Below are 16,325 nucleotides of genomic sequence, written 5' to 3' on the forward strand. Positions count from 1 at the left end.
TTAGACTGTGGATGGTAGGCCGTGATGTGATGTAACTGGGTCCCTAGGAGTGCTGCCCATAGGCTAGATGAAAACTGTGCCCCGCTGTCTAACGGGATATTGGAAGGAAGGCTGAAACGAGCTATCCAGTTGGCGATGAGGGCCTGGTGTAAGATGTCGTGAAAGTGTCCGAGAGTTCGACAGCTTCTAGCCATCTAATGAACCTGTCCACCATCGTGAACAGGTACATGGCACCTCTGCAAACTGGCAGAAGCCCAACGATGTCCACATAGACATGGTGAAATCATCTGTGTGTTGGCGGGAAGGACTGAAGAGAGGCTTTCACATGTCTCTGCACATTGGATGTCTAACAGTGGAGGCAAGTTATGGCCCAGTGGCCGACCTGTTTACATAGGCCATGTCATATGAATCTGTCTGCGACTAGTTGAGTTGTCCCTCGTATGGATGGGTGCCAAAGACGTGACGCCTCCATGTGGTGGGAACCAGCCTAGGTCGGCTGGTGGACATGTCACAGAGAAGTGTGGCTTCGGATGGGCGAAACATACATCTTCCAGCTGTAGCCCTGAGACTGCAATGTGATTAGCTGGTATCTCGCCAGCCTGTCGCTGGACCCCTTCGAGCACTGTATAGTTGATTCCATGGGACAGGAAGTGCACAGATAGGGCAGACATATGGGACAGAGTGTCAGCCACAAGATTATTTTTGCCAGAAACGTGTTTGATAGTTGTCATGTACTCTGAGATATGAGAAGTGGTGCTGCTGCTTTGCCGACCACAGGTCTGACACCTTGATGAAGGCAAAAGTCAGGGGCTTATGATCAGTGAAGACCATGAAATCCTATCCTTAGAAGAAATAGCGGAAATGGCATCTGGTGAGGTAGAGGGCTAGCAAATCCCTGTTGAATGCACTATACTTCTGCTCCAGGGGCCGCAGGTGTCTACTGAAGAAAGCAAGTGGTCTCTAATGTCCATCAATCAACTGCTCCAGGATGCTGCTGACTGTGAGGGCGGTGGGCATATCAACACACAGATTCACTAGAAGGGTGTTGTCGGCCAGAGTGTCTTTGGCCTGGTCAAAAGCTGCCAAAGACTCCACATCCCAGCCAAGTTCTTTGTTCTGACTGGACTGCAGTTTGAAAAGAAGTTGCATAATCCTGGCAGCTAACAGCAGGAACCAATGATAGAAGTTCATCATCCAATTAACTCATGCAAGCCTTTGACTGTAGGCGAACTTACAAATGGTCTTAACCTTTGATGGAACAGGGACCACCCCACGTCGATCGATGTGGTGCCCAAGGAAATCGATGGCTACCAGGCCAAACTGGCATTTTGCTGGGTTGATGGCTAAGCCGTAGTCACTCATTCATTGGCAGAGCAGCTGCAGATGTGTTAGGTTCTCCTGTCGTGAACAAATGGCGATGAGGATGTTGTCTTTGTAGATAAAAACCCAGCTGCACCCACCAAGTCCATGAGTCTCTGGAAAATCTGTGCTGTGTTTTTGAGGCCAAAGGGCATGCGGAGGAACTCAAAAAGACCGAACGGAGTGATGTAGGCTGTCTTGGGGACGTTGCTGTGGTGCATGGGGATCTGGTGGTACCCCCGGACTAGGCCATTTTTTGAGAAAATCCTAGCTCCGTATAGATTGTCCATAAAGTCCTGGATGTGTGGAACCATGTACCAGTGGCCTGTTATGGCTTTGATGAGTTGGCAGTAGTCCCCACAAGGTCTCTGTGCCCCAGAAGACTTTGGCATCATGTGTAAAGGAGAGGCCCATGGGTTGTCCAAATGCTGAATGGTTCTCATCTCCTCCATCTTCCTGAATTCCTCCTTGGTGAGCTGCAGCTTATTGGGAGGATGCCTGTATGGCTGGGCATGTAGCGGTGGTTCCTATGTGGGGATGTAGTGCTGGATGCCATGTTTCAAATGTTGTAGTATTATAATGGCTGGGAATCCTGCCGAGGTAGGGGGGCCGGGAACTTGGCTTCTCGAAAGGTGAAGGTCTGGAAGTTCCTGGAATTGACCAGGCAGTGTCCTTTCAGGTCTACCAGGAGGCAGTGGGCTCAGTAGGGATTGAGACACATTAGCCAAAGTGACCTCAGCAGGAACCTATACCCCATACGGTGAGGGACGATCCCAACTTCCCAGCACAGGTGTCTCACTTCGAGGGGGGGCAAGATGCTGACCTCTCCCCCTGTGTCCACGAGGAACACCGGTCTGAGTGCCGGTCCCATAGATAAAGGAGGCTGTCTCGGCGGCCGTCTGTCATAGCCATCAGCAACGGGTGGTCCCAGTGTGAGCAAGGTGGATGGCAGTGGTAGGATCTAGAACCCCATTTCTGATGCTAGAAACACCATTGCTCTGAGTTTGAGTCTCCACCTGCTGTGGCTGTTGCCAGCCTCCTGAGTGGAGTGGGAGAGAGATGAGTCGCTGGGTGTGACACAGCAACTAGGTCAATGGACATCCCACCATTTTGCTTGGCGTGCCACAGGACATCTGCATGGGCTGCTAACCTGCATGGGTCACTGAAGTTGTCATCCGCGAGGAGTAGGCAGATGTCTTCCGGCATCTGTTTGAGAAATATCTGCTTGAACAGTAAGCAGGGCCTGTGGGTGTCCATTAACACCAGCATATCGTTCATAAGGGCGGATAGTGAGCGGTCACCCAGGCTGTCCATGTGGCGCAGCCATGCCACTTGTTCACGGTGGGTAAGGTTGAAAATGCAGATAAGGTTCGTCTTAATTGCCTTATACCAGTCGGTGGCTGGCGGATGATGTAAGAAGTCGATGCTTTATCTGGCAGTCTCCTGCTCAAGTGAACTGACCACGTAGTAATATCTTATGGAGTCTGTGGTGATCTGCCTGACCTGAAACTGGGGCTCAGCCTGACGTGAAAATGGGGCTCAGCCTGTTCAAACCAGTCTAGCGGCTGTGAAGTCCAAAAGGTCAGCAGCTTCAGTGAGACTGTGTTCTGTGCGCTCATTCATCATGGGGTCCAAAATGCCGTTTTTGACCGTCAGGGTCACCACTGTAATCAGTGTGCTGTGCAGTGAATGAAAAAAAAACACACACACAGAAGCTGTGAGTGAGTTGAACCAACCAACTGACTTTACTGGAACTCTCTGAAAACTTATCAGCACCACTCCTATGATCCTTTTTGGCCCCTCTCACTGGGACCATTGTGATGTCAGCCCAGAGGGAGCCTGCACCTCCATGACTCAGTTCACTTGTGGATCAGTGCAGCTCGATACATTGGAAACATTTTTGGCAGATTCAAAGATGTTGAGACATGGCTGTAAATTGCTCCAGAGATTGCAGGCCCTATGGAAACTTTCTAATGCTCTTAATACTCGGCTAAATCCACAGGGTGTGTTCTTTGCCCCTTGTGAAGATTCAATGTATCTGGACATGTTCCATTTCTCCCAGACCAGGCATCTAATTTGGAAAGTTGGAGGAGCCAGTGATGTTAAAGTATTAAGAATATAGGAAGATAGGAATGTGAGAAATAAGAGTCCGAGTAGACTGCCTTGCCAATCCTGCGTGCTTCATCACTTGATATTGTGGATGATCTACTTGCACACCATTTTCTTTCAATATCCTCATATAAATATTAATATCTTGAAGTCTATTGAGAACTCTTGATTGAGCAAGAGCAGAAAGCTCCAAGATTCACTGCCTATGAACAAAACAAAATGTTGTCCCTGTTATTATGATCCTAGACTCCAGAGCTGGGGAAAAAATTCTCCTTGTAATCCAGTCTGTCAAACTCCATTTTACAAAGGGCTTGGTTGGGTGATCCGTGGGTTGGTGACAGTTGATCGGTTATGTTTGGGTTGGGTCAGATGATCAGTGGGGCTGATTAGGTAATTGTGTTGGGTTGGGTGATCAGTGTTTGGATTGGATAATCAGAAGATTGAGCAAGGTAATTGGTGATCCTGTCAGATAATTAGCTGGTTGGATCTGGAGATGATTATTTAAGCATAAGTATTGATCAAAAGATCAGTGAGAATTTATGGAATGGAGATTAGTATTAAGAGCAGGTTGGTATCAACCATAAATGCTGGCCCTGCCAGCAATGTCTATCTCCCAAAAAATGAAATAGTACAAGCAAATCCCTATTCTTGTACTGCTTTGGGATTCTTGGATGCACCTGACATGGTGAATGGGGCTACAGTTCAATATCTTGTACTCAATATGTACTGCAGTAAGAGTGTCTATCAAGATTTGGCAAGGATATCTCTTGAATGGGATCTTAAGAATTTGCATTATTGTGAATGTAGGAGTTTTGGATGGTTGGCGGGGGGGGGGGGGGGGGGAAGAGCAGAAGGTATTGGAGTGGAATGGTTACAATTAGGAGGGTGCCAGTGTTTTGATTGGAGAGTGAGGACCCATGTAATGACTGTAATTTAAGAAAAGCGATAACAACTGAAGTGGATTCCCTGCACTAGGACCCACTTCACCTACAATGAATCTTACTCAAGTATTGTGAAGACCTCATAATTGTTGGAACTAAAGGTAACATTTCTGCTAGGACTCCATTGTACCTGAATAAATTGTTCTCCTTTTTGATCAACAATCAATATTTGAAATCATGGGATCAGCAAGGTATTAAGTTGGTACAAGACTGTTATGAAGCTGGTTCTTTTCTTTCACTTAATGGATTTAGGGAAAAATTTGGAATTAGGTCAAATACACTGTTTGCATGTTAATTTTGGACAGGAGTTAAAGTTACCTAAGCGAATGAATTTTGATGCTTTAATCACAGAGGGTGGCAAGAAAGAATTTATTTCAGAAATGTACACATTAGGCTAAGAATACGCCTGAAGAAGCAGAAGCGTCCCTTTAAATTGCAGTTTAGGTGGCAGCGTTGAAAGCACAGCGCTGGCCACCTGAAACGACATCTGAGCGCATTCTGGCTCCTATCCCTTGGGCTGTCAATTCTGGATGGATGGCTGTCAGCTGGGACAGCCAGCGTGAGCTATCAGCATGGGGACATCCCACACAGGACGTCCCCACACTGATCCCGCTGCCCCACTCTCTCCCCACTCCTGAAATCAGTCCCCACACAGCCAGCGTGAGCTGTCCCCACACTGTCATGACTGATTTCGGGAGTGGGGAGAAGGGGGCTGGCCGAAACAATGCCGGTACCCAATTCGAGCGCCTCCATCTCCCCCGCTGGCTGCTCCAGCCTCCTCCTCCACCAGCCGCTCCAGCTCCGTGAGTGGGGAGAGAGTGGGGCAGCGGGATCAGTGTGGGGATTGAATTTGTGAGTGGCTGCCCGACAGCGTGGGGACTGGGAGTGGAGCTGTCAGGCACTGGCCAGCCGTCATCTGAATGCAGCTGCCTAAAAGCTGCTGCATTCAGATGATGGCTGGGGAGGCCACTGTGCTGCAGGGATTATCCCTCTTGGAGGAAGGTTACCAAACTCGCCTTGCAGGTGCCTCCTGCACATTCATGTGGTTTTCCCAAGCTGCATTTTGCCAAAATATGCGGCTTTACAAACAGGCCAATTGGCCACCTGAAAGTGCCTTTTGTTACAATGTAAAATGAGGAAGTCAGATCTGTATAAATCAAGATTTACATGGAAGACTTAGCTATTCCAATATCTCAGGAAGAATGACTATGTGTAAAGACAGTATGACTAAATTGATAAATGTGAGATATAGACTGGTTCATTATAATTTTCTTCGTCAGCCATATTTAACTCCTGAGAAGTTAAAGAAATATGGATTTAGTTCTTCAGATTTATGTTTTCAGTGTTGTAAGGAGATTGGGTCTTTTTTACACTCAGTTTAGCTTTGTGAAAAGGTGAAACCTTTTTGGTGTAGAATTTGGTAATTTTTGGAAGGCCTGTTTAAGTTGGAACTTGACCCGATGTTATTTTTAATTGGACAACATTGATTTTGGGTTTAAAATTGGAGAAGTCCCAGCTTGCATTTATTCGATTGGCTTTAACAGTGGCTAGGAAGTGTATTGCAATTACTTGGGAAAACAAAACTGAGTTGAATATTCAGAGATTGCTTGCTGAGTTGTGATCGTGTATTCCATTGGAAAAGATCACACAATTTATATATTACTCTTTTTTTATTAAAGTATGGGATCCGTATATGAAACAATATGGGCTTAGTAATGTAAGGTTTTTCTTTCTTCCCAGGAAGAGAGGGCACTCAGCATAGCAATAAGTAAATGACTATACATATGTTAACTCCATTTTATTTTATTTGGGGTAGTTTTTAGGGGAGGGAGGGGGGAATAAAAGGAAGAAAAGTTTTGTATATCTGTATTTCTTTACGTGCCTGTATACTTTATCTTTAATAAATAAAATATGCAAAAAAAAAGTGCTGTGAAGACCTCTTTCTCCATCATTTGTCACAGACTGTTGCATTCTATTGGAAGTTGCTGTGTACCAGGCATCTCTGTGTTCAAATGAACAAAGGACCTTAAAGGGAACTTCTAGCCTTTAGGGAACCAGAAGTTAGTATGTTTTCTCTATATGATTGTTTTTTTGTTTGAAACTAAATTGCATAGCAGACAAAAACATGGAGGTAAGGAATCTGATTTCTAGGTGTTACTACAGACAGCCATTGCATTAGAAGTCCATTAGTCAACTGATGTAGTAGGAGAGGGTTGGTACCTAAAGTGTTTGTTGTACAGTATAGACTCTGGAGAGCTGTTGAGATAAAACAGCAGGAAGCATCTGCTGTCCAGGCTCACTTCATAAACTGGCGCCAGTATTGTGTGTTGGGTGACAATGTGTTGAACAGTGCTGGAATAAAACATTAATACACTATAAATAACTGGGTCTTTATTTACAAAATGAATAGTAATAGTTTATATTGCACATTCAGTAAGGCAGCTCCAAATCACTTGTGGATCCTGAGGTCTGAAAATGGCACCTGGGTGCCAGGACTCCAGGCTCCAGACTTGGGTGGTGGAAACAGAGACTTGCTGTTCACAAAGCAAGAACAAACAATGGGACGTTACAGGGAGAAAATTCATAGAGATGACTTTCATTTTCAACTTCTTGACTTGGTCTGGGATTTTGCATCCATCTCTCTAATCTATCTCTGCCTGTTGCTGTTAGTCATTTTATTTACTTATTTATTGTCGTGTGTACAGTGTAAAGCTTAGTTTTGCGTGCTATCCAGACCTTGCCCAAAAATAAAATTGCTACTCTCTGGTACCATTTTGGATTAGAACATCAGAGATCCATGCACAAGTGACAAGATAATCACAGCAATGGTCAAACTGGGGATTTAGCATTTTAACACGACAGGCAAATCAGAATCATTTGTAGCAGCTTCCTGCTATTCCAGTAGCTGCTTGGTCCTCAGAGGGTAAATGGGAAAATATCTTGCATTGAAGGTTGGAATTGGTGCATTTTACTCACCCCAACTGGTACCAGAATTACATTCAATTTTATACTGGTTGTGACCACGACATCACGTGTGCCCTCCTTTCCACTGTTCTATGAAGGTATAAAGCCTGGCCCAGCTCCATTTGCTTTATTGCAGTTAGAAACCTCAGGCTGATTTTACTGTTTTACTTTTACTCGGGCTAAGATTGTCCATTGCAGATCCACTGTATTCCAGACAGGTTCAGTCCTATAGAATAAGTAGCACTTGAGGAACCAACCCCAGGCTTACTTTGAGTTTCAAGTTAAACACAAAAGTCTGCAGACACTGTGGTTGAAGTAAAAACCCACAGTGCTGAAGATACTCAGATGGTCAAAAAGCATCCTTTATATAGCAAAGATAAAAATACATAACCAATGTTTGACCTGCTGAGTTTCTCCAGCTTTGTTTTTATTTTGAGTTTTAACCTGGAGTTCAAAGATCATTCAGTCCAGCTTGTCTCATTTGCTCAAAGAGCTTGTTTATTTGTAGAAGTACTATATAATAATTGAACAATTTCAGGAACTTCACTTAGAATAGGTGTTAACTGGGTAACTAAGAGACCTGAAAAACAGCAGGTAGGTATTGACTTTAAGCAAGAACACAAAACTTGACTTTGCTGCGCGTTTTACAATAGGTCTGAAATTAAATGAAACAAAATTTCTGAGAGATATAACCATTTACAGCACAGAAACAGGCCAGTTTGGCCCTATTAGTCTGTGCTGAATATGCATTTGGCCCATAACCCTCCATACCTCTCCCATCTATATATCTATCCCCCCTTTTCCTTGAATATCAACATCGATCTCGCTTCTACCACCTCTGCCTGAAGTTCATTCCGTACCCACACCACCCTCTGCATAAATAAATTCCCCCTCATGTTTTCCCTAAACTTTTCCCCTTTTACTCTTAATCCATGCCCTCTTGTTTGAATCTCCCCCACTCTCAATGGAAAAAGCCTATCCACATTTACTCCATCTTTCCCCCTTATAATTTTGAATACCTCTATGAAATCACCCCTCAACCTTCTATGCTCCAGGAAATAAAGTCCCTGCCTGCTCAACTGTTCCCTGTAACTCAGACCCCGAAACATTCTCATAAACCTCATCTGCATTCTCTCTACTGTTTATATCCTTCCTGTAATTCGGCAACCAAAACTGCACAATATTCCAAATTTGGCCTCACCAATACCTTATACAATTTAAACATAACATCCCAACTCCTGTTGTTTTATACACTGATTTATGAAAGCCAACATACTAAATGCCTTCTTCACCATCCCATCCAATTTTCCTCATTATCCACAACACCGCCAACCTTTGTATCATCTGCAAATTTACTAATCCAATTTTCCACCCTATCATCTAGATCATTAATATATATGACAAAGAGCAGTGGACCCAGTACCGATCCCTGAGGCATTTCACTCGTCACTGGCCTCAATTTGACAAACAATTTTCCACCTCTACTCTCTGGCATCTCCCATCTAACCATTGCTGAATCCATTTCACTACTTCATCATTAATACCTAATGCTTCCACCTTCCTTATCAAAGGGAACCTTATAAAAAGCCTTACTAAAGTCCAAATAGGCAACATTCACTGCCTTCCCCTAATCAACCTTTTTAGTAACCTCCTCAAAAAAACTCAAGATTTGTTAGACATAATCTACCACGTACAAAACGATGCTAATTACTCTGAATCAATCAGTCTTTCCAAATAGTTGTATATACCACCTCTAAAAACACTTTCCATTAATTTACCCACCACCGATGTCAGACTTACAGGCCTATAATTACCAGGTCTACTTTTAGATCCTTTTGTGAACAGTGGAACATGAGCCACCCTCCAGTTCTCCGGCACTTCTCCCATGGCCAGTGACATTTTAAATATTTCTGTCAGTGCCCCTATTATTCTCCTCACATTCCCATCAACTTCCCCACATATTCTACCACTCAGCCACACACCAGGGTCAATTTACAGCAGCCAAGATATGTACCAACACGCATATCTTTAAGAAGTGGAAGCACCAAAGGGAAAGCCACAGTCACAGAGAGAACAAACAAGTTCCACACAGGAGCGCCTGAGGTCAAAATTGGAACTGGAAGGCAGCACCTCTACCAGGGCACCATTGTCGGTATTTACTGTTGAAGGCATAGCCATGTAAAATGAAGTACGTAGTGGTCTATTTCTATCGCTTGTCAATCACAATAGGGCATGAAAAGCATTGGGGTGACATGCAGGCTGGGGTGAAATTAATAAAAGGGTGGGGTTAATTGGATGGGGCATAATCCAGACTCTATTTTCAAAGACATTTTTTCTCCTTACTTTGTATTCAGTTTTCCACAAAAGCCAGTCTGTCTGTGTATGCTTCTTGCTAACAATTGACTTTAAATTATCACGTTATTGCATCTAGAGGCATTTTTTTTCTCTCTCAGATGTAAATGTGGCTCCAGTAAAAGAGGTTTGGGCTCTGCAACCACAACATTTTTATAAACAATTTTAAATACCTTTTGATTCCTCTGTACTGCAAATTTCAGTTGCTGAGAGAAAAATGCCGTCCAAAAGAGCATTTAACACAAAGTTGAAAAAAAAGCTTATTTTATTACAATAAATATTTACATTTTCCAATATTATTGCATTGTTTTTAAATTGGCTTTATGGGTTTACTTTATTACAGGTAAAGATCATTTATAGTTTTATTCTATGACATATGGTTAACAGGCAGAATATCCACATATTTTGCTTAACCGACACATACACACACACACACACATATATATATATATATATATAAATAAAAATTATTTTTGCTTTCTCACTCCCTTCTCAAATGAATTCGCTGGGCTCAAGCTGGTGATGTGGTTTTGCTGGTATCTGTCAGGCAACCTTCTCCATTACTAAACTGCTGGGTTCCTTATTTCTTTCATACCTGGCTGCGGGCTGACCTCTAAATGTATGGATTTGGATTTATTCTTTTAGGTCATGAACCTTGGTCTATGGTTTCCCTGGATAATGTAAGCATAGTCACATGCTAGCCCAATCTACCACAGATCATCTGATGCCCTGTCGATATCTTCAGTGTAGAGGAAGAGCTGCATCGGGCATAAGGACTACTATTCTCTTTGGATAGTCCTTCAGGTGTACGTGTGCTGGTTTACCCAAGACAAGGTGATGGGAGGACTGGAGAGTGATGGGTGAGAAAGCTGTTCTTTATGCACAACTGCCCATCATTGTGCCATATATAAACGCACTGACTCCTGTTGGGAGACCCGAGGGCTTCAGGAGGGAACGAGTGATGGCTCTCCATTCAATTTTCTACTGTACAATGATGTATATAGTTGGGAGCAAAGATAATTTAGCTGCATCAGTAGGCTATCTAACAATGCTTAGCATCACTTTTACAAGGAGCATTGAGGAATGGGTCATAATGGGCAGTCGGGCCACCAATGCACAAAACTCAATATATACGTAAAAGTAATGACAGCCAGAAACTAGTGCTGGCCAAGACTATATCCAGGTGGGGCAGTGAAGGGGTGAGGTAATGGATTACAAATACATGTGAGAAATTTCTCCCCTCTCTAATGCAGTGTGCTAAGGCCAATAGGAATACCTCAGTGACTGCTGTGACTGATGACATCATATCACTGGTCTAGTGGCTTTGCAAGTGTGTGAGGTTGCATAGGTATACTTTAAAATATGAGAAGTGAAACTGAGATGTTTCTGGGAACTGGTGAAAATCTAAATACATATTTCTAAGGAGCCTTTGCTCACATCTCCAAATGTGTCAGGTGCAACAAAGGGGGATGAAGGGCAGTGGTTTTTCTGCAGGCAAAGGCCGCAGTCAAATGACCAAAACCTGAAAGAACAATGAAATGCCTGGAAGTCCTTCTGCTGGCATTGCTGTAGGAGAAAAACACGATGCTGAAACACATCAAAACAGCCCTCATTCTTCTATGTAACACCATGCAACTTCTTTCTCTTCCTACACCCACTTAAGCCCTCTCTTCAAGCTAAGGCAAGTCAGAGAAATAGCCACTGATTATGCTTGGAAAGCCACCAAAGATAAGAGATTAGAGAATGTTACAGTGACATTTCCCAGGATAGTTTGGAGCGTGGACATTATTTTCCGTGCCGTACACAAAATAAGCGTGCTCTTGTCTTTTCCATTGGAAGTGCACCTTGGTCACAGGGATCAGTTCAATTGTCTGCCGCTGCAATGAAGGAGAGGTGGATTAATTAAATTGCACTGCAGTTGGAGGGGAGAATCAATAAACTTCAACTAAATGCAGTTGTCTAGAAATTAAATCGCATCGTTTTGTTGGGCTAAATGATCATGGCTTTTACCACTAACGATAGATTAGACCTTCCTCCCAACCTCAATAAGGAACCTGTAAAATTGGTAACAGAAAGCATTTAAAATTCGCAATGTGACACAGCTGAAAGAACCATTGAAATGTAATCATCTTGGTGAGTTAAGTTCAATGCCGCCACGAGACTCAAAGGGGTTGGCCTCCAAAGCCACAATCTCCCACTCACCACGTAACTCCAAAATTACAACTCCCAGATTCTACAAAGGGAACCATTTAAACATTGGTGAAACTGATACATGCCAGGAAGGAGGTCCTGAGGGTCAAGGGAATTCACAGGGGGGAGTTCTGTAAAAAGAGGTTGGAAGAGGTGGCTGGAGTTACCACCCCCAATAGAGTCTCACAACATTCGTTGAAAATGAACTGCAAATCACCTGTTCAGTCAGGTTTGGCCATCTATTTAACTTCCTTTGCCTCGTCACAGAGACTAAAACATCCAGGAATACACAGGAGGCTAACCAGTTGGAAGGAGGGAAGCCAATACCATGGATGGAAGATCACCTCTTGAATAGTGGAGGTGCAAATGTGGTACCCTCTTTTCAAGAAAGGCAGCAGGGAAAAGCCTAGTGATTGCAAACCTGTGAGCTGAAGGGATATACTAGTAAAAAAATCCAAGCAAGAGAATGTTGATCATCTGGAAAGGCAAGAACCAATCAGAGATAGCTAACTTGGCTTTGATGTTTCAGATCCTGCCTGAACAATTGGAATTAATTCTTTGAAGAGGTAACAAAGTTTTTTGATGAGAGCAGGATAGTAGATTTTTTTCCCCCATTTCTCCATTACCCGTACATGAGCATTTCTCCCAGTCTGCCTGAGCCCCATCCGATCCTAAACACAAGAAAAGGAAGCCTAGCTTCCCCATCAAACTTTTTCCATCACATACCACGTGATCCCACCACCAGACATCTTTCTGTCTCCAACCCTCTTTGCCTTCACAGGGACCACTCCCTTCATGACTCCCTCGCCCACTCATACCTTCCCACTAATCACCTCCTTGGTACCTACCCCTGTGATCACTGGGACTGCTACACTTGCGCCTTCAGCTTCTCCCTCACCATCAGCTCCAAACGGTCCTTGCAAATAAAGCAACATTTTACTTGTGAATCTGCAGGGGGTCATCTACTACATATGGTGCTGCCGTTGTGGCCTCTCTACACCGAAGAGATTAGAAGCAGACAATCTCCCAGTAGCCACCCATTTCAATTCCATACCCCACTCCCATGTTGACATGTCCGTCTATGGTCTCATGAACTGCCAAACTGAGGCCACCTGGGTACTCTCCAACCAGATGGCATTAACGTTGACTTCTCCAGTTTCCTTTAGGTCCCTCCTCCTCTCTCCATTCCTCTTGTCTCCTTTCTTCCAGTTCCCCATCCCCTTGCATCACCATTCAGAGAGTTATACCCTCCCTCGATCATTTCCCAGTTTTTATTTCTTGTGCTCTCCCACCCATATCTACCCATGACCTCTTGCCTTTGGATCTGTGTTCGTTCCTCCACCCATCCCCCCCATATCATTTCATTCGGACACCTCCCTGCTTTCTGCTCATAACTTGACAAAGGGCTCAAGCTCAAAACATTGGTTATGTATCTCTCTATCTTTGTTACATAAAGAATGGTGCGTGACTTGCTGAGTTTCTCCAGCATTTTTGTGCAAATCAGTATCTGCAGGCTTTCTTGTTTAACTCCACTAGTTGATGCAATTTTCATGGACTTTAGTAAGATCCCTCATGGGTGACTGGTTCAAAAGGTTCAAGGCCCATGGGATCTAGGGCAAGATGGCAAAAATGGATCAAAAATTGGCTCGGCAATAGGAGACGGGATGTTGGGAGAGTGTTTGATACCTGTGTGTAATGGTGTCTCACAAGGATCTGTACTGGGACCCTTGCTGTTTGTAATGTACTTGAATGAATGCATCATGGGAACCAGACAGTATCCTCCGGAAAACGAAGAGATGGTGGCGTCTACAGTTAAGTCTTCGTGGTGCTCATATGTGGCGATCCTGACTCAGAGCTGCTTCCCTCATTTGGAACACCTTGTGTTGGAGGAGCTTCCATCTGATGCCTCTACTGCATGAGGGAATTCACCTCCATGGTCCTGACTGTAGTCTGCATCTCGCCCCACCCCCCCCCCCCCCCACACCCCCCGACCCCTGCCACTGGCAGGCATTAAGCCAGCACTGGAGGGTATAAACTGCCATAATCACAAATATTATATGGAGTATCCAAATTACTCCTCAGTCCACACTATGGACTACAACCTTCACGAAGGTCCTCCCAAATCAGCAGTAACATCTCCTCCAATACCAGGAGACTAAACACTCTTGACCATTGCTACATCACCAAGGATGCCTACCACTCTATTCCATGCTTGGACTTTGAAAAATCAGACCACTTGGTTGTGCTCCTCCTTCCTGCATACTGGGAGAAACTGAAGAGAATGGAATCAGCAGAGAAGACTGTACAGAGGTAGTCTGGGGAGGCAGAAGAGTGGCATTGTGAATGCCTGGAATCAGTAGATTGGGCTATGTTTAAGAACTTAGTGGCAGATCCAAATGAATATGCCACACTTGTTATCAGGAAATACAAGGACAAGTATGTTCCAACTAAGACTATTTTTGTGTATCCTAACCATGAGCCATGGATGAATCAAGGGATTGGAAAGTTCTGTGGTGTCGAAGACCAGATCTGTAGTGTTCAGATCAGGCAATTCAGAAGCATCCAGAAATACCAGGTACAACACAGGCCATTACCAACACAAAAAGGCAATTCCAGACCAAGATGGAGTCTCAGACAAATATTTAGCAACTGTGGCAGAGCTTGCACACCATCACATTTTATAAGGAAAAACAAGTTATCTCTGTTGAGCTCAATACCTTTTATGCAGGCTCTGAAAGAAAAAAGTGATACACCCTTTTGAACCCACAGTCCATGGTGATTCTGTGCATCCAGTTCCTAAAGCTGGCATATAAATAATCTTCAGGAGGGTGAATCCTTGGAAAACACCTGGCCCAGATGGCATACCTGACCACATCTCAAATCCTGTACAGACCAATTGGCTGGAGTTTTTGCAGAGGTTTTTGAACCTCTCGCTGCTAGAGACTGAGATTTCCACCTGCTTCTAAAGGGCATCCATCAAGAAGAGCAGGGTGATCTGCCTCAATGACAATAAGCTGGTGGCACTGATGTCGATTTTGATGAAGTGCTTTGAGAGATTGTTTATGGAGCAGATCAACTCCTGTCTCAGGAAGACATGGATCCAGTTTAATTTGCCCATCATCACACAACGTCAATGGCAGATGCCTCCTCTTGGGCCTCCATTCTGTGTTAGATCATCTGAACTACAAGAACACCTAAATCAACTATTCATTAACTACAGCTCAGCGTTTAACACTGTCATACCAGCAAAAGACAATCAAAGCAAGGCACGTGGGATTCTGTTTGTCCCTCTTCAACTAGATCCTCAACTTCCTCAACAGCAGACCTCAATCAGTAGGATGAGCAATATCATCTGCTTTCTGACAGTCATCATGGACACAAGTTCATTGATGCGTGTTTCTTTGATGCTAACTATAAACAACTCCAGGACTATCAAAACACTGGTCTTCACTATTGATTCACCACATTTTTCTTACATTAACAGAAACTGTGAATAGTTATCTATATCTCCTTTATATTTACTGCATGATCTCTTTCCATACTGGGATAACCTATTGTATACTATAGTAGTTAGTGTATCTTATGTCCGTTTGGCTGCAGTAAGCAATAATTTATGTGCATTTCATTATCACCATCAAGTACCTAGAAAACATTGCCTGAGAAAGTGGTGGAAGTTGGGATCACCGGGAGCATTTAAGGAGTGTCAAGATGAATAATTTAGGAATGGATACCAAAGGACCAAGTGCTGGGAAATAGGATTAATTCAGTAAAGTGCTCACTGATCAGCATGGATGTTAGGCCGAATGGCCTACTTCCATGCTATACAATCCTATTGTTCTACGATTTGGAGTGAATCAGTAATTGGGAAATTGAGAATCACCACGACCTTTGCTTCCATAGTGAGTAGTCCATGCATGAGAAAGTTATCAAAGGTCTCTCCATAGAATGTAATATATCTCTGATATAACACAAGAAAATAGGAGCAGAAGGCTACTCTGGCCCACAACCAAGCTCCACCATTCAATTTGATCATGGGTAATCAATATTGGCCTCCAATCCACTTTCTGTGCCATACTCCAGAACCCTCAATTCCTCAAACACTGAATCTATGAAGACGTTGCTCTTCAGAAAGGTATTATGTTACTATCTGCATAGTTTTTTGCAAATATTTCTTTGCCTCTTGACTCCCCTGAAAAACTTGCCACACCTATCCAGAAGCCTCCAGTAATGGAGTTCTGCCAGCAGTGTCACCAGTAATGTCGATTGAGAGAGCTCAACAGTTAAAAGCTGCAAAGAAAACATCCCCTGGTAGTTTTAGGAGTTGTGGAATTTCGTGTGTGCAGGCAGGTTACTTTTACTGTTGAGGCTGTCCCGTGAGGACACCCAATATTGGCATACTGTCTCTTTAAT

General features: G+C 43.8%; 1 protein-coding gene across 3 annotated transcripts in view; it reads right to left on the minus strand.

Moving 5' to 3' along the window:
* Positions 1-9,994: 9,994 nt before the first annotated feature.
* Positions 9,995-16,325, minus strand: part of LOC138763140 (protein SSUH2 homolog) — a 62,200-nt gene continuing 55,869 nt past the window's right edge. For all 3 annotated transcript variants that reach the window (XM_069936817.1, XM_069936819.1, XM_069936820.1), the window contains one exon: positions 9,995-11,602. In XM_069936817.1, coding sequence (XP_069792918.1) covers positions 11,462-11,602 — 141 coding nt within the window. In that variant the 3' untranslated portion in view covers positions 9,995-11,461. The remainder of the gene's footprint in view (positions 11,603-16,325) is intronic.

This window comes from Narcine bancroftii, chromosome 5 (assembly GCF_036971445.1).
Source record: "Narcine bancroftii isolate sNarBan1 chromosome 5, sNarBan1.hap1, whole genome shotgun sequence".
Taxonomy (NCBI): Eukaryota; Metazoa; Chordata; class Chondrichthyes; order Torpediniformes; family Narcinidae; genus Narcine; species Narcine bancroftii.